The 27,998-nt window shown below is 40.4% G+C and overlaps 2 protein-coding genes across 3 annotated transcripts; one reads left to right on the top strand and one right to left on the bottom strand.

Annotated features, from left to right (window-relative positions):
• Window positions 1–37: 37 nt before the first annotated feature.
• Window positions 38–18,814, bottom strand: ssh1a (slingshot protein phosphatase 1a). The gene is made up of 15 exons (XM_085367294.1): window positions 18,615–18,814; window positions 16,611–16,648; window positions 9,388–9,488; window positions 7,288–7,352; window positions 6,662–6,783; window positions 6,210–6,278; window positions 5,972–6,037; window positions 5,495–5,689; window positions 5,293–5,386; window positions 4,223–4,351; window positions 3,950–3,996; window positions 3,687–3,833; window positions 2,190–2,390; window positions 1,429–2,101; window positions 38–1,319 (listed from the first exon to the last, which is right to left on the bottom strand). Exons 1-15 carry the CDS (start codon window positions 18,693–18,695, stop codon window positions 213–215), a joined length of 3,135 nt encoding a protein of 1,044 aa, XP_085223420.1. The 5' UTR covers window positions 18,696–18,814; the 3' UTR covers window positions 38–212.
• LOC146621249 (D-amino-acid oxidase-like) lies at window positions 17,884–27,905 on the top strand. Of its 2 annotated transcripts, XM_085367296.1 has the most exons (13): window positions 17,884–17,941; window positions 18,526–18,742; window positions 19,446–20,210; window positions 20,729–20,929; window positions 21,026–21,140; window positions 23,869–23,945; window positions 24,476–24,541; window positions 24,905–24,959; window positions 25,510–25,614; window positions 25,698–25,780; window positions 26,054–26,171; window positions 26,413–26,511; window positions 26,595–27,904. In XM_085367296.1, exons 4-13 carry the CDS (start codon window positions 20,736–20,738, stop codon window positions 26,718–26,720), a joined length of 1,038 nt encoding a protein of 345 aa, XP_085223422.1. In that variant the 5' UTR covers window positions 17,884–17,941; window positions 18,526–18,742; window positions 19,446–20,210; window positions 20,729–20,735; the 3' UTR covers window positions 26,721–27,904. The 2 variants fall into 2 exon arrangements, with proteins under 2 accessions (XP_085223422.1, XP_085223423.1); XM_085367297.1 differs by lacking the exons at window positions 17,884–17,941; window positions 18,526–18,742; window positions 19,446–20,210 and having other exon boundaries at window positions 20,730–20,929; window positions 26,595–27,905.
• The last annotated feature ends 93 nt before the right edge of the window (window positions 27,906–27,998 follow it).

Below are 27,998 nucleotides of genomic sequence, written 5' to 3'. Positions count from 1 at the left end.
GATACAGCAATATGACTTTCATCACTGTGAACAGCAGTTTGAGAAACAATGTGGCAAAGGAGAGCATACACTCCTTATAACAACAGTTGGCTTTCTTTTTATTTTCTCAGACTCGACCCTTTCCCGTTTCCAGAATCTGTACAACCTTCTTCAGCCCCGCAGGGTGACAGAAGAGGGGATGAGTGGACCGTATACAGCCTCCACTTGATTTGTCAGCTTCTAGGTTCACCTGGTCGTGCCCTCTCTGGAGTGTGCAAGTCCTTGCGGGGCCGGGATAGCGCAGAGGTGGTCGGGGAGTCCCAGTCCAAGCTGGGGTCTGGCTCTGGCGACAGTGAGAGGAGCAGGAGTGTTCCTGCATCTGAGGAGCAGACTGAACACAGGTCCTCGGAGGACAGGTTGAGGCTGCCCAACTTGGCCAGCGAGTTGGACCGCTTCAGCCTCGAGGGCACAGTAAGGCCTGCTAGCCGCATGCGGGTCTCGATCTCCTGTGCCCTCTGGCGTACGAGGCCAGGCTTCCCCCTCACGCTCCTCAGGCTGTCACTGCTGGAGCTGCGTGTCAAGGTGGAGCCGTGAGGCGAGGAGGTGGGTGTAAGCAGCCCAGACCCCACCACCCCCAACAAGGCTTCATTGGTCAGTGGCACGACCAGTGGCTCTAACCGCACTTGGCATGGCGTTGAAGATTTAGCGAAGTCGCTGGAGAACTCCTCGTCCTCCTCAGTGTGAAAGGGACTCTTTTGGGACATTTGGCATCCGTGCAAAGGCTTCAGAGAGTTCAGGCTTTCCTGAGATAAACCTGCAAGTCTCTCTAGTCTCTCTGCATGGCGGCGGACCAACCCAGATTGTCGCAGCTGTAAAAGGGTCTCCTGTTGTTGGCCAAGGTAGCAAGCCACTGCAGGCTTGTCGTCCTCAGAATCGATTTTCATCAGCTCAGGGAGAGCCTCTGAGGCACTAGCAGACTGACTCTCATCAAGCTCAGTCTTTACTTCAGAGAACTCCCCATTATGCTCAGGCTCTACTAACTGCAGTGATTCTCCAAGCCGTTCCTCTCTTTCAAGTGGAGCCTTGGTTGGGGAGGCAGCACAGTTGGCACAGTCACACAGAGGCCCACAGGGGCACCGCAGTCCCACTGAGGATCTGAGGCCTTCAGATGAGGTATGGGACTGTAGGAATGAAGCACTTGGGACTTCGGGAGGAGTCAGGTTAAGGCAACGCTTAGAAGCCAAGTTTGGAGAATCTCGTTTCAGATAAGACTTGGTCTGATCACACCAAGGCAGTGGCGTAGAAGCATCGGCTGGAAGAAGGATGGAGGAAGCTTTTTTCTAAATAAAGACGGCGCAGAAAAACAAATGCAACAATCAACAGTTATTTATGCAAATATTTAGCATTTTCAGTCTGAAATATGGGCTAAACTTCAATTTTCAAACTTACATTGTAGTTGCATGGAGTGCTGAAATGGTTGTTATTGTTGGAATTTTCATTGAGACTTGCCAGGTCCATCCCATTACCCTCTACTTCGACATCTTGCGTTTCACCACCGCCTTCATCATCTGGCTGCATTAATACCTCCATCTCTGCCTCCTCCTTTTGCACGTCCTCCTCCTCCTCCTCCTCCACTGTGCTGAATTCCAGCCTCAGACGCAGCTCCTCAAGGGGCTCCGGACCGCGACTGCAGGTCTGGGCCGCAGTCCCCTCTGCCGTCGGCCCAAAGTGGGGGAGCGGCAAGCCCTCACGGCCATCAAAGGCCTCGTCATCCAGCAGAGCATCCCTTTCCACATCCTCAATTTCTATAAAGACCTTCTCCATGCCGAGAAGGGGAGGGCCGCGCACAGGTGTTGATGGTTCACTGTCCAGCGCAGAGTCAGAGAGACGGCGGAAGTAATAGTTGTTGTAGGCTGGGTCGTTCTCCAGGGGAACAGTCCTGCATGGGGAGGGGCACGCTGCACCTTTATCAGATAGTGCTTCCTCACAGCAGGGAGACATTCCTGGATCTGGAGTCAGGATGCCTCCCTCCTCTCCTCTGCAGCACTGAGCCATTCCCTGCTGTCCCTCGGCCATCTCACAGTCTCCGTCTGGATGCCAGAGCTTGTTGTGCCGTTGTTTACTGAAAACAGAGAGAGACCAAACACAAGTTTAAAAAAGCTTAAAGAGTTCACCTACAATTTATGCATAGATCAATCGAGGGATTATACCTGGCATCCAAGATGCCTTCGTATTCTGCCAGCTGTCTCATGAAAGCTGGGTTGGGTCGCGTGATGCTCCTCTTTTGCTTGACAAAGTTATAAGCTTTCTCTAGCGACCAGCCGTACTCCTTCATGGCATAAGCGATGACGGTGGAGGCAGACCGACTGACACCCATCTTGCAGTGAACGAGACACTTGGAGCGGTTCTTTCTGTGGGAAGGAATACATGCACATTTTTATAAAACACACATAAACATCAATTAGCAATGAAAATAACCAAATTAACTACAAACTTTCTTGTTCCACATTTGCCTTCGTCTCATCTGAAAAACTGTTGAGGTTGGATAGTAGATTAAAAACAAAAGAGGCATCTGAGGACTAATTTTCTTAATAAGTAAACCAGACTCATTCTATTACTCGATTCAGCTGTTTTGTGAAAGGGATGATCAAAGTAAACCAGAAAATGCTGAAACGGTTTTACACTTATTAAGCAATATTTTGGAACACACACGTGATAAAATAATCATGTGAGGTTTGTTTTCTCAATTGTTTACTTTGTTCTCTCCTTGCTGCTCCTTCTCTCACTCCCAAAATCTCTCTTTTTCCACTTGTGGCCTCAGCTTATGGACTTGAGCACCTCCCCAACACTTAAACTGGTGGATCCCTTTATTTCCCCACTGTGTGAACTTTATCAAAGCAAATTTTGTGTTAATCAGCACTTCAAGAACCTGCCTGGCTGGTTCAAGTGTTGTCAGAAAATATGATCCCTAAAGCAGGAAGTTAAGCTGGAATTCTGTTTTTCTGCTACATAACAGATTGTTAACTAAACCTGTTCAACTTCTTTTTAACACAAATATCTAAACATTCAATCACATGGGAACACCTCAATGGCTTTTAGTCATTTAGACACGGTCATGACAACCTGCTGAAGTTTAAACTGAGCATCAGAATTGGGGAGAAAGGCAGTTTAAGTGAACGTGGCATGGTTGTTTGTGCCAGACAGGCTTGTGGTGGTGGTGCAATAGTATGAAGGATATTTGCTACCAGCCGAACACTAAACTCCACAGCCTACCTGAGTATTACATAAAACAGTGGGGCCATCTTATGACAGCTGCTTCCAGCAGGATAATCCAAGAGAACACCTTTGGGCTGTGGTGGAACAGGGGATTCGCATCATCTGCTGCGTGATGCTATCATGTCAATATGGACCAAAATCTCTGAGGAATGTTTCCTTGTTGAATTTACGGCATAAAGAATTTTAGGCAGTTCTGACTGCAAAAGGGGGTCTGACCTAGTATTAGCAAGGTGTGCCTAATGAATGAGTAAGTGTATGTACTACAACCTTGAAGTTACCAAGTGGGGTCATTTATGACCTCAGCTGTATATTTATATGTACTAATGTGTTACTTCACTAAAATACTAGCTTTGTTGACAGTAAGTCTCTAGTGATGATGACATACAGATAGTTATATCATCGACATGTTTTCTGTTCCACTCAGGACTCACTTTGCTTTAACAATGAAGTTATATGTGTCGTTCCAGTGAGCAAGCAGGTCGGTGGCCTCTTCATCGTAGACGCGTATGTTGTGATAACTGAATGTGCCTGGAAAGAAGTTGTCTATTTCTCGGGTTACATTGAGTATATAGGCCACCCTGGGGAGGAAAGATAACATGAACTCATCAACAGCATTCTTTCTTGCTCAAATCATAATGAAAATATGTTTTTTTATGTGGATATCTGAGCTTCTCTATTATCTAAAATAAATCACCCTGACTCTTGCAGCTCCTCCAAATTAGATGCATTCCATTCAGAGCCCTAAAAAACAAAATGAGAGAAAATAATGTTTAGACTGGGTATATTTTCAAATCTTCGGGAGACTGTTCTTTCTCCAAAACAATGATTTTAAAGGCAAGATTACTTTAACACTAATGTTCCTTTGGGGTAGAACAGAAAAGGAATCATTTTATCTCAGCTACTCGCAGGAAACAACAGATGTAGCAAATGTTTCTGTCAATGTAAGAGACAGCATTAGTTTTCCCACCAGGTAGACATGGTCAAAGATGAGGGTGGCTTTGTCCATCTGACCCAGGATCAACAGCATCTCATTATCAATGAACTCTTTGTATTCCTTAAGGTTGCAGTTCATGTGTTGCTCCAACTCTGTACGGATCTGAACAAAAAAAACAACAAAAAAACCCAAAAAAAAACAACACAGCATGACTTATGTGTGAAGGGCAATAAACACACATTTAAGTGATCTCTTTTAACAAGTTAGTCCATTGATTTTTATTTCATCAAGTGACCTACCAAAACAAAGGACAGGGGCTATTCAAAAATCTTTTATCTTGCAAGCTAGACAGTCAAAAATTGACATTAAGAAATGGCAGTTAAAGCAATAACATGGAGGTATTGACAACATCTTAAAGACTATTAATACTTTCAGATACAACTGCCCATCTGCTGGGTGAAACCTAAGCAGAATATTGACCTTCATATAACTGCAAAGGAGCTGCAGGAAGGTTTAGCTGACACAAGTGGCACTGCACCTCTCCACTCTGCAGCACTGATGCAGAAACAGGATCTACATCTAAAAAGGAAATCCTACCTGCAACCTCATCACAGAAGACTAAAGCATTGCGCTTGGGTAAGCCCAATTCACTGTATCCGTTTCTTGATGAAGAGACTACAGTGACCAAATTTAAGTAAAAAACAAATCCAATCTAGAGCTCAACAAGCACAAAGTGTATGGAGTGGCATTCAGAGTTTCCTAAACAGAAACTCTGCAGGGAGACTTTATGCTATATGGTAAAAAGTGAATAAAATCCTAAATCAAGAATAGAAAAGATAAATGGTGTAAAGAGGGGTTAGTAACAACTAACTTGGTAGGATAGCCAAATGCTATAATTTAAGTTAATGAGAAAAAAGTAGGATGCATGTTTAGGTGTTTGCTTAGTAGTTCTTTTCACTTCCAAAGCAAGAAATTTGCACAGGCGTGCCCAAGTATTTCCATAAATAATGATAAATCTTTAAAGAATAAAATTTAAAGGAAGCCTTTCAAAACTAAACCACATGAAATGGAAAGTAAATGACTTTTTTTTTTTTTTTTTAAACCTGTTTGGAGGTGACGTTCTCAAGGTCCTGGCACGTCATGATGCTTCTGAGTTTTGCTTTAATAAGGCACTCTGTCCTCTCTCTCTCTGAAGGCCTGCAAAAGATGATGTCTCATGAAACTCTCAGCACTTGTTAAAGACAGCTGCTCCAAAAGAATCTGAACCCATTTCAACAAAATTTAAGTTGGACCGCGTTTACTGACTTGTCGACAAACATGGTGGGTGAGTCTGGTCGTGTGGTCTCCAAGTCCTTCATGGCGTTCCACTCGTTGATGCAGCTCTGGTCTGAAGCAATGCAGCTCTCATAGTAGCCCATCCAGGTGAGAGCCATTCCTCCAGGGAAATAGTTATACCTGCGTGAAACCTCGCATGCTTTGTGCAGAACCTGCAGGGCTGACCTAGATGGTTGTTGAATAGGAAAATAAAGAATTGATAGTTTGATTCTTTTTAATGATGAAAAAAATAATAATAAAATAAAATCACATGATTGTGTTGTTTACAGTTTGGCCTTGTGCACTTTTGTGCACATATGTCTTTATGCCAGTAGGTGGCATATTGAGCACTGCCTCAGCCTGCACCATTGCAGCAGAGTCTGTCTATTAGGGGATTTATTGTTGTGTGCCATGAAAGTCAACTGCAGCAGCCAGCCACTGTGACTCCGGGGGTTGATCATTACTCACCACATAGCCTGCACTGACACGGGTTTGAAGACATGAGTCCGACCTGCCGTGTTCACAGTAAAACCCCTGAGGAGCAAATAAAACAGATGGTTACTATGTGTTCATCTAAAGTGTCAGGGATGGATGCAAAAAAAAAAAAAAAAAAAGCAGCACGATAATGCTCCAGCTGTGGCCTCTGTCCTTAAAACAAGGGTCATAAAGAAAGAATTAAAAAAAACCCAAAAAAAACCAAACTCACCCATCTCCATCCAAGTGGATCTTTGTATCGCTCCACAGAGGTAGCACCATGCCTATCGAGCAGCTTTTACTGGAAAAGTAGAATAAAAAAGGCAAAAAGGGGGAATGAAAGAACAATGTTTACATGGACTTTTAATTCAGTTGTTACAAGAAATTTGTATTTTGTTTAAAACTACTAGCTTCACAGGTAACTCCATACCTCCAACAGAGAAATGGTAACATTTAAATGTCAACTGTTTTAAGGTACAAAGGTTTGAGCTTGTGTGTGGCTAGAAACAAGGACATATTTTAAGCTTCAGTCAGAGTGGTGCAGGTGAGTGCTATCTACATTCACAAGTACATATTGTATAAAGTATTTCATCTATCTTGTTCAGAATAAACACAAAGTCAATAAAAATATCAAATCTTTAATGGAGCTTAGCCTTTAAGAATATTAAACTCTACATATTTTACCAGTCTTTGTTGGTGAAGTCGATTCCCAGAAGGATGTTCTCCTCTGTGTCTTGTCGCCCACTGGTGTACACCACCACCATGTACCGCACACGATCTGACCATGCACTCTCCAGCCGTACCGCCTGCACAAGACACAAACAGTGGAATTCAAAGTGTTTCATCCAGGTTATAAAATTTCAAAACACTAATTTAAGTATTTATATAATAATTAAAATGTAAACATTGTGTTAACTGCCTTCACACAGGCAGAAAAGCTAATGCACAGGAGAAGCAAGAAAATTCTGGTAAACTGCTTTTCTGTCCAACAAAGTGTCGCACGCTTGATGCAACAGGGTAGCTGAGTGCTCAGGATGTGTGCGGGCACATAGGTGGTAAACATAAAGTGGGTAACACATACACCCCTATGCTATGGAAACATGTTGTAATGCTCTCCTGAGTATGTTCAAACCTGCCCTTGTGAGCTAATAATTACAGTGAGCAAATAAGCATCTGATTACACAATAAAATGCATTCTGGAGGGTTTGTTAGTCACTGGTCTCACTGTGTGTGTGTGTGTGTGTGTGTGTGTGTGTGTGTGTGTGTATATTTCCATCTAGATGTATGAACAGATTTAAGCTGTCTCTTACCAGTTTGATTCTGTCCTCTGATCGAAGAATGTTTATCATCACCTGCAGGTGTTGAGGTAAGTCACCTGTTGAGGTGGTGACAGTTATTATAAATTTTCATCAGCATACACACATTTGTAGTTTGAAAACAATAAGGAGAATTAAGGAGAATAAAAAGCAAGCACAGTGGCTTATTAAATGCACTGCTGCAGGATACTGAAGGTAAGTGAAATTAGGCTGCTCCCTAGTGTTGAACATCAAGGCCAAAACTAATACCTGCTCCTGGAAAAACGAACAGATCACCTGCTCAGTGATTCTTATCAGCTGACAAAACGTGAACTGACAATGAAATTGCATGCACAAATTTATCTAACCACAACAACTCAAGAACTTGTCTTGGCTCCTTTTATATCACTGAGTGATCTATCTGCCAAGACATGTCAGTGGAGCTGGATAATAAAACAGGGCGTGAAGATGGACCAGCAGTTGATAGAGAGCCAGCTATTTTGAAATATGTCACAACAGGTCAGGAGAAACAAACTGACATCCTGACTGGTTTAACTTACAGATACTGGCATGAGACAAGGTAAAAGACTCTTTCTGGCAGTGTCATGTCATTTCTCTGCTCTGATTTTTGGGCCAGGCTTAAACTATATACATTATATTTAAAACCTACAAATAAAAAAAAGAGGAGGATCAACACTATATTGAAGGTATTCTAAAGCTCCTCCACCAAGTTATTGCTTTCAGTACTAAAACATTACTCTGAATTTATTTGACAGACCCTGTTTATGCTTTGGGTTCCTTCTTCATAGCTGTTAGAAATAAATCCTCAGAAAACTATTCACATGCTGTGGATCAAAGTCAAGTGAGTTCCTAACACTAACAGCTGCAAGTTACCAGTCATACTCAACACATAAATGCATTGTTTTGTTAGTCTCGTTTAAACTAGTTCAACTTAAAGTCTTCACTTAAACCACTGAGCCTGGAGAGAAGTTAACAACAACCAAACAGCTCACTCATATGTAAAGTCAAACATGTCACAGCCACATAAATATTGTCTCCCAGATTGCAGAGCATTGTATTTTTAATGTCATGGTTATTTCCACAAAACTGGTTGATGAGACCAAAATATTTTATTCCCACAGAGCAGTTGTTCTTCTCATGCACGTTTTGCATGAATCCCTCTCACTGTTCTGCACTTTTCGTTTCTTAAAGGCCAGAGTTACTGGGAAATTACACAAGTATTTCCATAGTAAAATGTGTTTGAGGACAAAGTAGGACCTTCAAATATGTGGGTTACCTGACAAAGTGGCTGGCAGCATAGACCAAGCTGCCAGCCGCAGCCAGCACTTGCCAAGTGACTTGGCAGTGCTTCAACTGTTGGCTAGTGTTAAAGACCCATAATGTCATTGGACTGACTCGTAAGCCTTATGTCTTTAAAGCTATAATTGTGTCTTTCAAAAGTGATTAAAGATACATGCAAGTTCAGTTCAACTTGTAACGAAACCTCTGACTTTAATCAATAGAAAATCAATTACAGATAAATCACTAGTTTAAGTTCAAACAGGCCTCACAGGAGTGTAACCATAAATGAGAGACTTAAAACAATTTGTATAATGGTTCTATTTCTACAATATCCAAATTCCAGTATTCTATTGCAATATAATGGTATTGTGGCATTAATTTACACAAAGAACCACAAACTCGGTTTCACATAAAAAATTAAACTTGAATAATTTTGTTTATCTTGCTTGAGCTAAAATGATGAAAAACTACCAAACAAAGTCACAAAAGGGAAATCTGAGTACAACTGTTTATAGTTACTAGGTAAAGTTAACACAAGCAAAGTAGTTCAAATGATAAGGCCCTCCTTTAATCGTCAGCAGAAGTTTTGTCCACAGTGCTAACATACGCTGGATTTAAGCACTAATCTGCCTAAGCTACACGTCTGGAACATGCTTATCAACGAGGCAGCCTCCATTCTCCACACCTCAGCCGCAAACATCTGCTGCAGTGTTAGGAAGTTTACCAGCTAACCTGGATGAGAAGTCTAATGAAGAGATTCACAAGCTCATGAGTTCAGTTTGGGTGAATGACGTGGGTATTGTAGTGTCTCACCTGCATGTTTGTGATGAGGATGTGTTTTCTGGCCCTGGTGACTGCTTCCCTGCTGCAGAAAGAGAGCAGCACCCTTCACCATGAAGAAGCTCTCACTCAGGCTGCAAACAAATGAGAGGAAAGTCAGGGGTTACACATCTTTAGAAAAGACACACTGTGTGTAAACTACAACTCAGCAGAGCAACAGCTCAGGTTGCTCTTTGGAAAACTCAACCAAACAGTGGGACACGAGACAAATGAATTTTTTTTTTTTTTTTTTTTTTTTTTTTAAACAGGATGCTTCTGTTCAGTTGGAAACATCCAACGAGATGACAATAAATCCTGGTTGTCTGCTGAGGGCGAATTACCTCAACAGCTGAGTGGAAAAGCCCAGCTGCCATGTTACAGGCCCAGACGTCAGGTCTGCAGCCGCCATGAATCAAGCTTTGATCCTGAATGCTTATCTGTCTTTTTTCTGCTGCACTCAGATTTGACCTGTCAGGACTCCACTGTCTTGGTATAATGCAGCACAGGCCCAAATAACTGACCAAACTGCAGCTGTTTGCGGCGCTTAACCTCCACAAAGACCGAAAAGCAGCAATTACTACGTCACACCTGCTTGTAAAAATCCATGAGTTTTTCAGGTTAGGCTTAAGACGTGTCAACAGACGACACAAGTATGAAGGCGCAAAAATAAATAAATAAGTGAGGTGTTTCCTCCGGGCTGAATTCAATCATTCAATTTCACTGAAAAACAATGTCAACGCATTCATAAATCTACAGTACCTGGCAGCTGCGTGGAACACACGCATCACGTATTCTGTGTGTGCACTCTGGCAAACCAGGACATCTTTGAAAAAACAAAATCCTAACATGTACTAAAGAAGTGCCTGCCTGCAAATACGGTCGTCAGGAAATCACGGTTTTCAAGTTGTGTGAGCTTAGAAAGCAACACTGGCATCAGTTTATGATTATGAAAGAAAAGAAAAAATATTTTGCTTCTCAAGTTTGCAGAAGTTTAATGAAAAGAATTGAGATGAAATCACACTTCCAGGGGAAACTGCCGATTACTGCAGTGGCTCCTAAGGTTGCCTCAGAGGAAAAACTCAAATATGAATTATTATCATAAATGTCCTCATCTGAATTAAATCAACTGCTGCACATTTTTATATCCAGCTCTGGAATTCCTCTCCCAAACAGCCCTCTCTGATCATACTTTCACAACCCACATACACAAGAGCAAGCCTGGCTCAAAACAGATGATTTTGTGGGAACAAAGGATTTCGTTTTGTACACCTCACAATAAACTCCGGCCGCCCCCAGCAGCACAGCAAAAAAGTTTCAGTGACAAAGTATGGGGGCGGACACCTCTCAACAAGAGCTTTTTGTCTCACTTTGGAGGATTTTTGTTTCACTGTGTTCTCTGCTTGGGATTTATTACGCTGTCAGGAAGGTCTACTGTCAGGGAACGACTATATGTGCCAAAAGTGGCAATACCAAGAGCAAGAGCAGAGCAACAGCCCCATTATTGCTCAGCAATTTGCACAAAATCCATGCTGCCTTCATTTTCTAAGTTGTAATCCAACTGTAAGTTCACTGATCTTAACCTGTGATACTAGATAACTTCTAGCAAAAAAACCAAAAACCAAAAGTGCACTCTGGTGAAATTTGAGAATCTGTGAAACTTGTCCTCGTGTAAAATCAAGAGCTGTCCCGCAGCTTCACGATCACACTCAGACATCCTAATTGAACCTACTGTCTCTTACCCTGCAGCACCCTGCTATCAGCTTCTCCACAAACACTATGGCTAAAAATACATCTGGTATCAAAGCAAAACAAAAACAACAAATGACTATGAAAGAAAAGCTCGCCAGATAGCCAAAATGATTCAGCTAGAATGTGGAGTGCTGTACCCATACCTTATTTACATCATAGTGAAAAGATCACAGTGAAAAAGTCACAAGAGCACAGCTACTAACAGAATGATGGTGAATCCAAGATTTTGGAATCGCATAACTCCTTTTAACTGATGTTCATTATCTCATATCAGCAGGAAAAGTCCTAAAACCAACTTAGTCTGTTGACCTGAAAAGACACCATGGCATCTGTTAGAATAGAATCCAGCCAATCTTCAACAACTTATACTGACAGATTTTATTAAAAGTTAGAATATACCAAGTTGTTTAAAAATCTAACCACTATCATATCAGTGAAGGATTTCATTCTTAGCTGTTTAAATCCCATTTAGAAGTTAAACTTAACTTACATGCGGTTTATCTCACTCTGGGTCAACACTGCATTCTTCACAAAATAAGGTAGCATCTTCATCATGGCCTCCTCAATGGCTTCTACAACCAGATACATCCTGTTAACCCGAACCAGACACACGCGTCTCCTGCACGAGGTAACCCCTCTTGGTCAGCCTCCAGAAACAGCGAAGGAGCAAAGCAAGAGAAGAATGGTGGCTACAGCACTCTTGAGTGACAGACTGACTGACAGCCTGTACTCATCTGCGCTGCTCAGTAGAGAAGTGCCGCCTGTTCAGATGCCACTCCCTCCGTTTCACCACCTCCTCCTCCCTCATGTGAGCGTCTCTTTGTGCAAGTCAGCCTTCTTCCTGCAGGGACATAGTGCAGCCTCCACCCGTTGCCTCAGGCTCACACAGCCAGTCTCCCTCGTCTCCCAGTCTGTCCTGTCTCTATCACACACTTTTGCAGTGTTACACTGAGCTCTGTTACGATTAAGATATTCCAGTATCACTCAAAGTGCAGATCTCCAGTATGAAATCTGTGTCAGCTGAGAATGACAAAGTTAAAGAGAGGTGGTTTCTTCCTTAGCTAATGCAGAACATTTATCTCCAGGATGTTGTGTTGCTAAAAACATGTCTGCAAAACGACGGAAAAGCAGGGGAAAAGCAAAACCACTTGAAAGACAAAAAAGCAGACTGAGGAATTTTGGCTTGAAACTCCCTAATGGGATGTCTCCATGCCACATTATAGGTCAACAGAATCCAAGGTAGTTCCTCCAGGCTGCTTGACACATGGGCCAAGCATGGCTGGATAGGACAGTAAGAACTGGCAACGTCCCAAAACTCCTAAATCTCATTATACGCAGGCTTATAAGGGAGGGATTATCTTGGCTCTTTCCTTAAAGTGGCCAGTGCTGGTTCTCACTCATTCACATGAACCACAAACAAACAACATTGTGTTATATTGTTGGAGATTACAAGAGGTGAAAACAAGCATATCTTCTATGTCTAATATGTCAGCAAGGACTATTGCTTTTAAATGCAGGTAAAGAAGGAAAATATGGAACTGAAATTAAATACAATGAGGCCATTATAGTTCACAACAATTGGTGAAACGTGCAGCCACATGGTAGCCTAGGCTATAACTTTCCTTTGCACTTTCTCTTTCTCACCAAGCATTTAACCCCCCACACATTTACAATGAAGCGGCACTACTGTGTTAATCTGAGAAGATTGGCTAACAGACACTAACAATAGCTCTGCGACACGGATAACAAGATAGCCCTCCTTTTCTCCTCAACAATGGGACATCGTCTGTAACACCCGTGGTTACTAGCAGGTGCTGTACTCTACAAACTGCTCTGTGGCAGTCCAGGTGAAACCCTAAACAGCTTGATGTGCCAGGTGCAGGAAACAGAAGCGTAGACATAACATAGGAACTTATTCTGCATTTAAGGTCAAGCTTTAGAAGCAACAGGTAGGAATAAAGGCATGTCATTTAATTAAGGTGTAGGCTGTTCCTGTAAAAGTGTCCAGGTGGACCTGAATGGGGCCAAGCAGGACCAGATGTCTGCTAAAGCACTGCTCTGAGTCACCAGGTGAGCTGCTATGTTAGAAAGGTACTCTGGACTAGACTGAGCACTCACAAAGAGGCTACACAGAGGCTGTAACCAGGCGGGTTTATCCACGGTCTTAAGAGTGTTTTGCACACAGCAGCACAATAAGGGGAAAAAAGCCTCCTCTCGGGGCTGTCAGTTGCATAATGCTGGCATTTTTCTCACTGACACCACTGAAAGCAGTAAAGAGAGGGAGGGGCCAGACATGGAGGAACAGACCTCAAGTATCTGTGGAGTTTTGAAGGACCTGAACAGGAAACAAATAACGTCATCGTGTTACAGAGAAAAATAGACCCGGATCTGGTGATTCTACTGTAGTTTGTTCTGCCAAAAAAAAAAAGAGTAAAAGTATTTACTTTCTGGACAATAAAAGTACAAGTATAATAGTGCCTGTGGACAACCTCATCTACCAGTCCTTCATCTCACTATCTGTGCTGTGCTTTCTTTCTCTAACGCACACATTAACACACATTTTTGTCCGATTCTGTGTCTTGCCCACCTCTGCTGTGTACAAGGTGGTAAAATGAAATCATTCCTTGGTTTAGCGCCATAGACACCTGCATGATGTTTATGTTGGCCCAAATCAACCCCTCCAATTCGTCATCATTATCGAGGTGGGCCAGGAACAGCGAGCACAAATACTCCCAGTTGGCAGATGCACAGCTGTCAATTAACAGATGCAACTACATATCTACCACAGAAGATAAGCAGTGCCTGTCAAGTAAAAGACAACTTATTACGCCTTACTATAAACATGAATTTACTGGCATTTTAACCACAGAATGTTATCTTACAGACTCCTCAAAAAATGAAAGAAATCTTGAGGCATGCCAGCACTCGCATCACACATAGATCATTCCCTCACACATGCATTGCTTGGGGACACAGCACAGAAGATTGCATAACTCCAAAAGAAACGAAGCTCTTAAAATGATGAATGTGCACACATCATCCAAAGTGAATAATAAGAAATCAGGGAATCAAGTTTATGAGAACAAAGAACTTTCAACAGGAGAAAAGAGAAATCTGTCAATATTAGTGACACACAAAGACCGGCTTTCTCTGTTTCACCGTCTTGACAAGTTTATTTTGTACATGGGACTAAGCTGTTACAAAAGTTATTGTATTGATTTGTTGTGAAATAAAAAGTCTGCCTGTGCTTTGAGATTCAGTTTGGCAGAGTTCATTTTTCAAAATACAGCGGTTACAGTCATTGCATTTAATGTTTTAAACCTTCACATCTTGCACAGTTATTGGAAGAAAACTTTTTTTAAAAATTGCTTCATGTTTTCTCTGTCAAAAATATTTACACATCTACATCAACATAAACTCAAAGAGCCTAAAACAGTGCATTTGCATTAATGTTACAAAAAGAATAAAATAACACACGATAAAGGGACAATTACTCTATTTTGAAAAAACACACCTCTTTCTCTCTCTCAAGCTGCCCCAGGGACTCAGAAGAAACTTTTGGAAGAAAACTGAGTTTATTACTGAACACAGCTGAGTCATAGAACTTGTAATGCATTAATCCCTTATCCAAAGATAACAAACCAAACATATTCAGCTTGGGAGTATTCACAAATTTGAATGCTCAAAACACAAGTTACTAGAGCCAAGTGGTTTCTTGAAATCATTGACTGTTCTAAAAATGCACTCTTGTTCTTGTTATAAGATCAGGAACACAAAGGGAAACCCACTTCAGACTGAAAAGAACAGATTACAACAATTATGGCTGCTGTACATTATAGTCATGTCAGATTTCTCATATTCCTACATAATATAAACACATAATATATATGATGCATTATTAGATACACCTGACATAGTTACTATGACCTGTAAAAGTTTAAACTGAGCATCAAAATGGAAAGAAAGCAGGCTGGTCAGAGTATTTCAGAAACTGCTGATCTACTGGGATTTTCCCACGCAGCCATCTTTAGGGTTTACCAGTGAGCGACAGCTGTCTGAGCAAAAATGCCTTGTTTATGCCAGAGTAGAATGGCGAGTCTGCTTTGACACAACAGAAAAGAAGAGTAACTAAAAAAAAGCGCTTGCTGCAACCAAAGTATGTAGAAGAACATCTCCAAATGCACAACACGTTGAACGTTGAAGCAGATAAGCAACAGCAGCAGACGACTACACCAGATGCCATTTCTGGCAGCTAAGAACAGGAAACTGAATCTACAGGCTCACCAAAATTAGACCTCAATTTTGGTAGTGCAATCTTTAAGCACTTTGGTCTCCTTAGTCCACTGAGCATTGTTTAAATGCCACAGCCTACCTGAGTATGGATGCTGACCATGTCCATCCCTTTGTGACCACACTGTTCCCATCTTCTGATGGCTGCTTACATCAGAATAACACACCATGTCATGAAGCTCAAAAAGTCTCAAACTGGTTTCTTTAAAATGACAATGAGTTCACCGTGCTCAAATGGCTTACAGTGTCACTAGATCTTAATCCAACTGAGCACCTTTGAGATGTGGTGGAACAGGAAATTCACGTCATGACTGTGCCAACAAATCATCAACTGTGTGATGATACCAGCGTGGACCAAAGTCTCTGAGGAATGTTTTCAGCACCTTGCTGAATCTGTGCCACGTAGAATTAAGACAGTTCTCCAACCTGGTACTGGCAACTAACAAAGTGGCTACTGAGTGTACCTGACACATCCATCCGAACAGACTAGAGAGTCAGTAAGCATTTTTTTTCTTTTATCTACACTCATTAAACACTGCTTAATAATTTGCTTGCAGTCAAATACTTTAAAAAAAAATGCTGATATTGTGTGTTTTTAATAAGTAAAAAGATCAAATCCTAAATGTTAAGTTTTTTTTTTTTTTCCCAATCTATGCCACACACACACACACACACACACACACACACACACACACACACACACACACACACACACACACACACACACACACACACACACACACACACACACACACACACACACACACACACACACACACGGTCTGTTAAACAGCAAAAAAGAAAAGCTGTGGGAACGCCAAGTGACTCAGATAATGGCGCGCAGTCCAAGAACACGTTGATCGGTCTAAGTGCTGATAAATAAACAGACATAATTGTCAACATATAACATGATAGACTACTAGGAACAGCATGTTTTTTTTGTTTGGGTTTTTGTTTTTTTACAGTTGGCTTTTAAGAACTGTAGACTTTAATCAGACACACACCCACACGCTTTTTATGACCCTGACAATCAGGTGTGCTCATTCACCGATAGCGCCTTGTTTGCCAATATTCCAGGTTTTACTAAATGACTCAAAGGCAGATGCAGACAGTCAGTTGATAACACCTGTGTGGTACCATATCACAGAAAGCTTAAGCTAAATTTGAAGTAAACTTACCTCAGATTTACTCGCCGTTCATCTTCACTCCCAAAATCCTGCAACAGATAACAGAAAAGATTTATACCATACTGAAATCATTTCAACTGCACTGTTACTGCTATAGCAGAACTATAGTCTTGTCTGTATTTTACTAAGCACAAACTCTGATAAATGTATGCAAAAAATCAAGCAGCAATGGAGGTGCTATACATTCAGCATCTACACTTTGGAAGATGAACATACAGAGATACTAAATTTTGATATAAAGCATACTTTCTAGGGTTACCACCACTACAGCTACTCATGTGATCAAATGATCTGTAAGAAAGCTGTACAACTTCAAACACCTATTCTTAACCGTATCAACAATGGCTCACCACAGCAGGATTGTAGGGATGCTAGGGTAGAGTTTGATTGAAAACATGACTCTGAAGTAAATGCCAGGGTAGTCAAGGTACATGTTTTACCTTCATTTTAAAGGCAGCCACACCACCAAGAGAAGCTTACAAGGTAAGAGTAGATAAGACTCTAAAGTTCATCAATATTTTGAAAGATGTTGTTCCAAAGACGATTTTTCTTGTCACAGTGAAGGTGCATTAAAGTACTGGCAATGGGACTCAGTTGATGCTGAATGTAACAAACATTCAGCTAAAAGGAAAAATAAAAATGAGGAGTACCATTCGTAGGGAGGACGGAAGGAAATCATTTTGCACGGGCTTCCACAAAGTAATGCACAGCGAGCTGAGTGTCTTTATTATTGTGCATAAGCATGAAAATAACCTCACACATTAGCTGCCTCATGCCTTCATACCAGTATCTCCTGCCTCCCTGTTTACCTCAGTTCTCCTTCCTCCCCTTCCTACAGTAGTCCTTCTCCACCCCACCCACCCCTCATGAGCAGATGACATCATAGTTGCAGCAGATTTCTGCCAGCTTTATCTGTCACACCTAAACAGCCGTCAGGCAACAATGACATACAGGACAGGACCAAAAAAAAAAATCCCCTTTAGAAAAAGGAGACAATCTACTTGCACTAAATAACGTGTCACCATATTTATGAGTACAAAATAAGGTAGAAATAAGAAGTATTTCAGCCTATCCTTACCTAACACAGCTCACACACTTCTGGTTGTAAATAAAGCCAGCTATAGATAGTAATTCTAGTTTCTGTTACAGGCAGAGAGCAGCACAAGGTAAGCTTCTCTGCCTATAGCTGGTAGTTAGCGCCCCCATCTGGTAACGAATAACTACTTAAATAGCAAAGGGAACTTATTTTGAATGGCTTAAACCATTACTTCTTCTCAGTGAAAGTATGCAGAAACCTCAAACCGTGACTATCTACTGTTACAGTTAAGTATTAACAATTTCAGTTGTCGTCGTATGTGTCTGTTTGCCAGGAATATGGTATTTTCCCATGCTTAATCGCACGACCAACGACACAGCACGATGGAAATTAGAATAGCGATAATCTGTGTGTAACTGTTTCCAATTTGATTTCTGTAATAGGTATTTTATAGTCAAGTCCGCCGAGTCAAAACATCCACACAGCTTTAGAGTCAGTAAATTAATGCAAATATAGCAGCAGTGCATTAAGCTCCCTGACAGTGCTGTGTGCTTGATATATTTAAGAAAAACGTTCATTTTTAATGTCAGCCACTCACATCATAAACAGCTAACGTTAATGTTAGCCACAGCTCTTATCATTTATGAGGCACTTGTCAAACTAAGCTAACGTTAGCTCTTTAAAATGGACACCTGGCCAATTGAACAGGTGTGGCGTTTCTTTAATATTATTAAATAACAAAAAAAGATTTCACAGACTAATTGGAATAAGCGATAGTCAGCTACAACTCTCTGTAACGAAAACGTTTGCTAGCTACCATGAGCTAACAGCCTAGCATAACTAACTAGCTAATTCAGTCTCAATCAGCAGGCCTTCCTCTGGCAGCATCTCCCTCATCCTCACTCTGACACCACCACAACGGAGCATTGAAGCTTTGCTTCACTCGGTACCAAACTCACCTCCCCCGCGGTCGTAGTTGCTGTGCTGGCGGTGGAAGCGGCGCTCGGGGTCGGGGACCGCTGCAGAGTAACCAACGCCATGGCTGGGAGCTGAGGATGATGATGCACCGGCCGGCCGCTCTGGCCTGGTGAGCTGCAGCTAGCTGCTGGGCTAACGATACATACAGCTGACAGAGAGACTGATGATTGGAGGGAACCGAGCCGAGTTATCCTTTCAGACAGGGCCCCCGGTGAAGGAAGTTATGCCTTCAATCCATCCCGGCGACACTTCTTTTGTAATTATGTAGTCATAATATAACTGCTAAACCTATGAATAACAGTGACATCACGGCAACTGACATGTACAGCAGCCTGTTTGTATGCGACCTTTAAACGAGGCAATTCAGGTTTACATAACAGGCTATTTACAACAGGATCGAAAACACAAACAAGGCTATGTAAAAGCACACTCGTGGGTAGGAACAAAATGTAAAAATCGCGAAAGAAAGAAATATTCAAAAAGCTTTACAGATATACGAAAAATAAGCAATGTCTGAAATATGTTTTTACTATTTTGCTCAGAAGTAGGCGTGACTTGACTCATAATAATGTGCAAAATGCGACCCAAAGTACAATAACAATTTCATTATTATTATTATTGTTGTTATTGCTGTTCTGACTGCTTTTATAATAATGAATCAATATAATGGCATATCTGAATATACTTAAAGTGTTGCTTCTGCGTGTGTGTGTGTCCCCGTCAATCTGTGTTGAGGTGTGGCTTCATGAGACAGGAATGGCAATTTTATTTTTATTGCTGATTATTAACGTATCCTTTTTGCTTTACACCAGGTAATGTATTTCTGACTGTCGGTGGATTATTCTGATACTGATGGATATGCAGAACAGGACAGAACTTGCCACAGAATCTGCCCATTTTTTTTAAACATTTCTTCATTATTAACGAAATCTCTGATTTTAATTCAGCACATTAAAGTTTTTGAAATGAAATGACAATGATCCCAAACACACTGCCAATGCAGTAAAAAGAGACCGGGATAGAAAACACTACCAGTCATGGATTGGCCTCCCAGGAGCTCGGACCTCAACATTATTGAAGCAGTGTGAGATCATGTAAACAGAGAACACAACAAAAGGCAGCCAACATCCAAAGAAGAGCTTTGAATGTCCTTCAAAAAGCCTGGAGTACTATTCCTGAAGATTAGTTAATAAAGAAATGACAAGAAAACTGACCAAGACAGTTCCGACTGTGTTGAAGAATAAAAGTGGTGATAGCAAATACTGACTTTCAGATTCGTAGGAACTGTACAAACTACGTTTTTGTCTTATATGCTGTATTTCTGTGTAAGGGTCAAGAGTTTTGGACAACACTGTGACTTCCATCGTTGCAGTCCTTTTAATTATCAGGCGAGATCGACAGAACATTTTCTCAGTAGGTTGATTGCGGTTTAAACTATACACCGTGAACGCGTCTTGCGCTCTACGTGCCTGCAATCTCCGCCTTGCTTGCAAGAGAGAGGCGGACCAGTTAGAAGTAGGAGCTGAAACACTTTTGCTTTTTAACTCTGCCAAAAGCGGTGGAAAACCAGAGTGAAGGTAAGGCGAAACTTATTTGTAATCTATAAAGTGGACTATGCTGACAGCACGTGCGTCTGATCCCTCTAACCATGCTGCTTTTACTCAAGTTTCAGTAACTAAGTTGTTGCTTCTCAGATGGATTCTTTGTTTCACCAGATCTCAGTGTTACGTAATACTGTACTCTTAATAATAACCATGTGGAAGCACAAGTTCTGCACAGCTGTGCCTCACCCCTCAGTTATGCAGCAGGTTTGATCAGTGGAGACAGGTTGTTTAAGGTCTTTATTGTAATTTCTGTTATAGATACTGCATACGCACATGTAATGATTGACTTAAAATGTTGAAATATTTTACATTTTATTTAAATATTTCATTAACATATAACTTATTCTCAACGATGAGCAAATAGACAAGAAGAAGAAGAAGAAGAAAATCGTTTTAATGTTAATATTGAATCCAGTCTTAGTCAATCTGCTGGTTAATGTTTATGTTTGATTCCTTCATGGGTTAGTGAGTCTCACTGTGTCTCATGTTAGTGCAGACATGCGGGTGGCAGTGATTGGGGCAGGAGTGATTGGCCTGTCAACAGCTCAGAGCATCTATGAGCACTATCACTCTATTGTCAGTCCGCTGACCATCGAGGTGTATGCAGACAAGTTCACTCCACTGACCACTAGTGATGGAGCAGCCGGCTTCTGGCAGCCTTATCTGTATGATAAGGGCAACGTTCAGGAGACGTGAGTGTGTTTTATTTAACTTTCCTTTAGATTTTAGTTTTTATCTACAAACATTACTATTGCTACATTATTCCCATATGTGTCCTTGACATTTAGAAAATGGAATAAAGAGACATTTGACTACTTGCTCAGCTTTCTCAAGTCACCTGAGTCCATAAAAATGGGAATATTCCTTGAGTCTGGCTACAACCTTTGCAGTGAACCCGCACCAGTGAGTACTGCTTCTTTTTTTTGGAACTACACTTTTTTTTATCTCAAAGATAAGATTTATTCTTATTAGGAAACCTTTTACAGCCAAGAACATAGGTGTGTGTATATTTGGTTAAAGTGCAACATCAAGCAACTCATTCACAAATTTATTGCATTTCGGGGCAATATCTACACTAAACAAAGTCCAGTTGCTCTGAAGTAGAGCTTTGTTCAGCCACATAAATGATTGTTGAATGCACTGGTTGGAAACTGTAAAGAGAGAGGCCCCACTAAGGGTTGTTTTTACACTCAGAATCAGGGTTAATTGGGATTCTGTGTACTAACGCCACAGACATTTCTAGCAAATAATGAGGAAAAACTTGCAGGAAAATTGCTTTGCACATGATTAAGACTGTGGAAGCTGTATAATTATTCTAGAAGTACAAGAAAGCACAAATATGCAAATTCTGAACTCTTGTAACAAAGTGGATGACATCCCATAGTACGTACAAAACATTCAGGAATGCACGCGTAAACTCCTCCGGTATGTAGTAAGGACCCTGTCACACTGCAGTTCTGAAAATATGGAATATGGAAATATTCAGCTGTCTGCTCGAGTGGTCTGACAGTCACGGACGGAGATGGACTTATGTGGTCAGAAGTTTACTTACACTCATCAGATTCTTGTCATACCACAGCTTTACCAAAAGTTTAAATTGGGTAAAAAACAGTTAGTTGCAGAGATCCACATTAGCAGATGATAAAAAGAAACACAAAATACAGAAATTACAAGAAAGCTTGCATTTGGGTGTTTAATGATTTCTTTCAACTGTTCCCTTTTTAGTGCGGAATGATTGTAAAGCATCTTTAATGACTTTAAAAAACCAAAATTGGGTGCTCAAGTTTGGATTTATTTTAGATGTTCTCTGCACACAGTCAAAACTAAACATACAGACTCAAATATTTACATACATTAACTTTAACTTCACCTTGAATCAACAGCTAGGTGGTTGAATCTTGGACACATGTGGGTGTTACAACAGGACGATGATCCCAAACACAAACACACATGAAAAATGTTTTTTGGAATGAATAAAGCAGACTAACATTACAAAAACCAGCCAATTTAAACAAGCTTGTTGATGGCTACCAAAAACATCTGGTGAGGTGCCACTTACATTTAACCAAAAATCAGTGGGGGCTAATGTGTATATATATGAGACTATATGTATAGTTTTGATGCTGTGTGAATTAAAGAAAATCCTAAATGAATTCAAACTTGTGCATGTTTAAGTCATTAAACATGCTGTACAATCATTCCACTCCAGAAAACAACAGTTCAAAGACATCATTAACATTGATGTACATCCATGGCCATGATGAGTGGATGTAACCTTGAGAACACAACTGTATATTAGCCGGCACTGACATTGTTGAGTGATTTCTGCATGTTTGCAAATAAGATCATGCAGTGGGCTCTTTTTTTTTTCTGTTGTGTCACATTAGTTTAGTGCCGGTTAAAAGTTCACAGGTCAAGCGATGAAACTGGAAGACTTTCAAACACTTATTTTTTCATATTCTTATTTTATCTTAACCCTTAACTTGCTATGCTAAAAGCTTAGCAAAACAGAAATAGAAAGTTGCAGAACCAATCCAAGTTGGCACAATGCAGAGTTACAATAGTGATGCAAAACTCAAGTATATGTCCAGTTTCGGGTTCAGTGCACTCTGGAAATTCTTTTGTGAATTTCATGTGTTACAATAAATCTGCTCTTAGCAGCAGAAAGCATTTCATTGAGCTTTCTCTTGCAACATGAAGTAACATACATTTCTTTTAGTTGTAGTCATGCCTACATCAAAAGCCTATTTGTCATGAATGGAAATGGCTTGTATCTCATTAGAGCAGCCAAATAATCCCAAAGTACAATCAGGCTAATTCTGTGTTATTTAGGAAACCGGGTAATTACGTCAACCACAAAACTGCCTGTACTGGTACTGATGGTGATCCTTCACTGTTACCACAGTGTCCTATATTGTTCCATATTAGGAAAATGGAAACCAATATTGTACCATAAAGTTTCACTGCAATCTATGCAAGATGTCAAATATTAATAATATACACGATAGAGCAACTCTGTTTAGTTGGCAGGGCTTATTCCCAGCGTTAATTTGGCATTTCATAAAAAAAAGTGGTTATCCTCAGTTGTAGCAAATGTGGCTGAGGAAGTTAGTAAATAACCAGGAGCTGATGAAACCCCATCTAACCCAGAAACACTTATTAACATATTAACTTCTATGAGAGTGTGTACTGAGAAATCTGACAACAAAAAAATGTTTCTTTCAACTCGATTCCTAATCTTTAGGGAGTTTGTATGCATTAAGCTATTACTAAGTAGTTCACAGGATGACTTTCATAATGTAATAGCACTGAGAGGAATGTGTGACACAGACATGCGTTTGAGTCATAACCAGAGTGAAGAGTCAGCTGACTCGATATCACCAAGACAGCCCATGCATTAGCAGCCCAGATATAACATGGTAAAGACAAGCGAGTTTTCAAGATGCACTTAAGTTACTTTCTCTGTTGAAGATCTCTTTATTGAAGATAAAAACCCAAACAAAATATCAGTGTTTGGCCACAAGAGACTCAGAGTTTCACAGTGGATACATCCTCTGTAATAATGTGATTTGGTGACTGTGACACCCATAAGATTGCCCTCTCACTGCCTGTGGCTTGTTTTTGGTTGCAGGATCCCTCGTTTAAGGACAGCGTTCTTGGCTTCAGGCAGCTCACAGACCGAGAGCTGCAGATTTTTCCTGGATACAAGTAAGCTCTTTCTGAAAAACGCCAATGAAAGACAAGACACAAATAAACAAATAGTTAGCCACATAGTCAGCTGTTTACATACAGTGTGAACAAGTTGACTTTGAATGTGTGGTAATTAATTAAAGAAACTACTTGACCCCATAAACTCTGAACCATGAAAAAATTGCCAGAAAATTTAAATTAAAAAATGCAATGTGTATTTAAATGTATGACCAATTTAGAAAAAAAAAGGAAAAATTACATTTAAGTTTGAATATATGAGTTTTAAGTTGTATTTTCTTTGCGACATCTGGCATTTGTAACCCTAACAGGGTTAGGGTTGTAAGTCACACTGAGGATGTTGACTCATGTTTCAAATAACATAAAATCATGTTTAGTTTGATAAACATGAATTTAAAAATGCTAAATGTGTGAATTTCACTGTATTACAAGCGTCCCACTAAAAGTTACCAGTATTTTTTGTGATTGAATGGACAATGTTGCACAACCAGCAGTTTTAGTGAAACATTTGCTTCTTATCATTTGTTCAGGTTTGGGTGGTTCAACACTGCTCTCATGATAGAGGGTAAAACATACTTACCTTGGCTTATGGAGTGGTGAGTGATCACCTAACTGACTTCTCATGTTGTATCAGTATTGATTTATTTAGTCCAACCTCCTGAGTTAGCTTTAAAATTCCCAAAGTATTTGACATTGTTTGAGATCCGTTGTTTTTATATTTTACCTTTAACATAAGACCATATCGTGTTTACAGTTTTATAATGTTGTCCGATATATATGCTGTACCTGGTGGACTGAAATGATCCCACAATACTGAGTAACGTATACTTGAGACTTCATCCTATTATGTATTAGTAATAAGAGTAATAAACATGTAGTCTTCATTAGGTTCTTGTGTGTTTAGCATCGATGCTCCTTAATATAAAAGGTTTTCTAGTGCACAGTGTTTTTATTTGCAGGTTGCGAAAAAGGGGAGTGAAATTTTATCACAGGAAAATAAAGTCCTTCAAGGAGGTTAGTGAAAGTTTTCAGTGTATTGTGCTTGCAAGTTCTTTATACATTCACCGGACACTTTATTAGGCACACCTTCTAATCTGACTTAATTCGTCATGGGATAGATTCAGCGAGGTGCTGGAAACATTGCTCAGAGATTTAGGTTCATGTTGACATCATTTCTTGTAGCTGTCTGGTCTCTCTCCTCTGACCACAGGCATTTTCACCCAAACAGCTGCTCACTGCATAGTTTCTCCTTTTCTGAACATTTTCTGCAGTGTGGGAAAATCCCAGTAGGTCAGCAGTTTCTGAAATACTCAGACCAGCTGGTCTCCCATTAACAACCACACCACACGTTCAAAGTCACTTAAGTTACTTTATTTACTCATCATGACGCCTGGTTTGAACTTCAGCTGGTCGTCTTTAATGGTGTTTTGCTGACTTATGCCCAGTCTGTACTATATTAACATTTATTACTGAATGTTGTAATGTTTTACAGCCTCCAGACAAGTTGAGCAAAAGTTATCTGTCACCATGTTTGTTATCTCCTATCATCCTTGACTTTTTTTAGCTGGCTGAAACCGGAGCAGATGTGATCATGAACTGCAGTGGGATGTGGTCAGGCCAACTGCAGCCAGATCCAGACCTGAAACCAGGCCGTGGCCAGATATTGAAGGTGAGAATATACAGGGCTGTATGTATGTACTGCACAAGAGATAAAGGAATGACGGAATGAACTGGTGTTTGTTTGTATTTCAGGTCGATGCTCCCTGGCTGAAGCACTGGATTATTACCCACGATTTCACCAAAGGAACATACAATTCACCATATATCATTCCAGGGTAGTACAAGTAACATGCCACACTGATAAGCACTGAACTGCAGAACCACACAGCTGTTGACTTATAGTATTACTACATTTGCAGTTAGAGGATTTTATATATTTCACCTTAAAAAAAAGTTTTCAAATGTAGTAGCTCTAGTAGTTACTCTCTGTAGTTCAGTCGCTATGTTAACAGCTGCAGCACTTTTTCGTATTGATTTGGGGTTGGAGTACAATGAAGACAGAAAGCAAGAGCTGTTTTTATCAGTGTGCAAAACATTTGTGTCCGCAGAAGTCGTCTTGTGACGCTTGGTGGCGTTTTACAGATGGGAAACTGGAGTGAACAGAATAGCTCTGTCGACCATAAAGAAATCTGGGAAAAAGCTTGTCAGCTTGAGCCTAGTCTCAAGGTACGATGATTTCAGCAAGGCCATAAAAAGATATGATGATTCAAGTGTGATTAATTATTTACAGTAAGTGTTCTGTGGTGCTGAAGTTTTTAACATTTTTCATTTTATATATTTAGACCTCATTCTAAAAAGATGTAACTGAGTGTCAAATTTTCAGTTTCTGAGTTACCTTTATTATTATGTATTTGTTTATTTATTGTCAGTTCTGAAAAGCTTTCATCTCTTTGTTCTCTAATCTCAGCATGCCAGGATAGTCGACGACTGGTCTGGCCTCAGGCCAGTTCGCAGCAAAGTCCGACTGGAGAGGGAAGCCATATGGTCTGGTGAAACCCCCATAGAGGTATCCTTTCTAAGATCTAAGTAGCGGAACTGTAAATACATATTTCTGCTATTAATTGTCTAAAATACTGTGGCATTATTCAGGTGATACACAACTATGGCCACGGAGGTTTCGGACTCACCATTCACCGAGGCTGTGCCGAGGAAGCGGCGAGGCTCTTTGGTCAGATCGTGGAACAAAAAGGCAAAGGTCCAAAAGCTCGCTTGTGAATTGGTGTGCAGAAGTAACGATTGATGCTCTTTTTTTTTTCAAATGTCAGCATCAGTGCATATATTGCTCCTAGCCTCCACTAATTTAATATTAAACATCATTTTCAAACAGTCTCATGCACCTGCAAAGTTAAGGACAAGGCCACCATTGTTAATTAAACAATGGCACATATGTAAGACAATCGTGCTGAAATCTATTTGAGATTTGGATAATTTGAGAAGCACTTTTTATGTATAAATTGTACATATTTTTGTGAATTTTTTAGTGCACTAAATGCAAGATTTGCAATGAATTTAAAATATTTAACTAATTAATAAAAACACGACAGTTACTTGTCTTTGAAAGATCATTTACTACAGTATCATACACATTTACATCCAGTGCGTTGACAAGGATCTGTGCACACAGACACGTAATGCAGCTCTTCATCTCAAACATTGGCAGGTAACAGCTCATCAGACCTATACTCGTTAAATAAATACAGAGATTATTTTTTTAAACAAAACTTCCCTCAGTCCATCTCCTCGTCACCTCTGTTACAAACAAAAGCAAAGACAACAACTAAACCAGGTATTGATACATTATTTACAGAACACAACATCCCGTTGTGGACATTCGGAAACGCAGCATCAAAGTCTGCTGAAGTAGGGCACGAGATGCATCAACGTCTATAGATTATGACACCACATACATGTGTGAATGTTTTTGTATTTTTAAATTATGTAAACCTTGCTAACTAGGCTCAGTCAGCTTTGGATGTTGAGAAACTGCTCAGATTTAAATGATCAAACACTTTAATGTTAACGTAAATACAGGATCCATGGAGCATGTTTGTGCTGTAAATATGAGAAGTTATTATCTTACTGATGTTAATATCTTCTGGTGAAGGTTTCAACAGATCCCTCAGCTTGCTATAAAGAATCTGTCCTGATAATGATCAAGAGATGAGGTGGTATTTTCAATGTTACCTGCATTTTCCATGGGTCTTTACCGTGTTAAAATGTGAACTAATACTGACACAAGAACAACACATACAACACAAGAGTTCAAAAGGATGCTCGGTGTATGAAAGCTAGTGACTTCCTTTCACCTCTCACGGCTGAAACTATTAAATAACCCCACACCCTTTTCATTCAGATGCCCTGTTGTTTTGATTGTGTGGGATTTTCCTTCAATCTATCAATGCTCTGTTTTAAAAAATAAAGACAAGTGTGATTAGTGTATTTCAGCAGGCAAATTGTGCGCACAGGATAATGCTGTTCCTTACATATGTATCT

The sequence above is a fragment of the Diplotaxodon limnothrissa genome, linkage group LG12 (genome assembly GCF_057381915.1).
Source record: "Diplotaxodon limnothrissa isolate DT_005_m linkage group LG12, D_limnothrissa_male_GT1.1, whole genome shotgun sequence".
In the NCBI taxonomy this organism is placed as follows: domain Eukaryota; kingdom Metazoa; phylum Chordata; class Actinopteri; order Cichliformes; family Cichlidae; genus Diplotaxodon; species Diplotaxodon limnothrissa.
This window is presented reverse-complemented; position numbering and strand designations above follow the sequence as displayed.

What these genes read in the sequence shown, in the direction of transcription:
- ssh1a (XM_085367294.1), bottom strand. Translation starts at nt 18,695, where the DNA reads ATGGCGTTGGTTACTCTGCAGCGGTCCCCGACCCCGAGCGCCGCTTCC. An exon ending in CAACTACGACCGCGGGGGAG is followed by an intron (nt 16,649 to 18,614) that starts GTGAGTTTGGTA and finishes TATCTGTTGCAG; the next exon opens with GATTTTGGGAGTGAAGATGA. An exon ending in GAGGAGCTGCAAGAGTCAGG is followed by an intron (nt 3,834 to 3,949) that starts GTGATTTATTTT and finishes TTTCCTCCCCAG; the next exon opens with GGTGGCCTATATACTCAATG.
- LOC146621249 (XM_085367297.1), top strand. Translation starts at nt 20,736, where the DNA reads ATGCGGGTGGCAGTGATTGGGGCAGGAGTGATTGGCCTGTCAACAGCT. An exon ending in AAGGGCAACGTTCAGGAGAC is followed by an intron (nt 20,930 to 21,025) that starts GTGAGTGTGTTT and finishes CTTGACATTTAG; the next exon opens with AAAATGGAATAAAGAGACAT. An exon ending in AAATAAAGTCCTTCAAGGAG is followed by an intron (nt 24,960 to 25,509) that starts GTTAGTGAAAGT and finishes GACTTTTTTTAG; the next exon opens with CTGGCTGAAACCGGAGCAGA.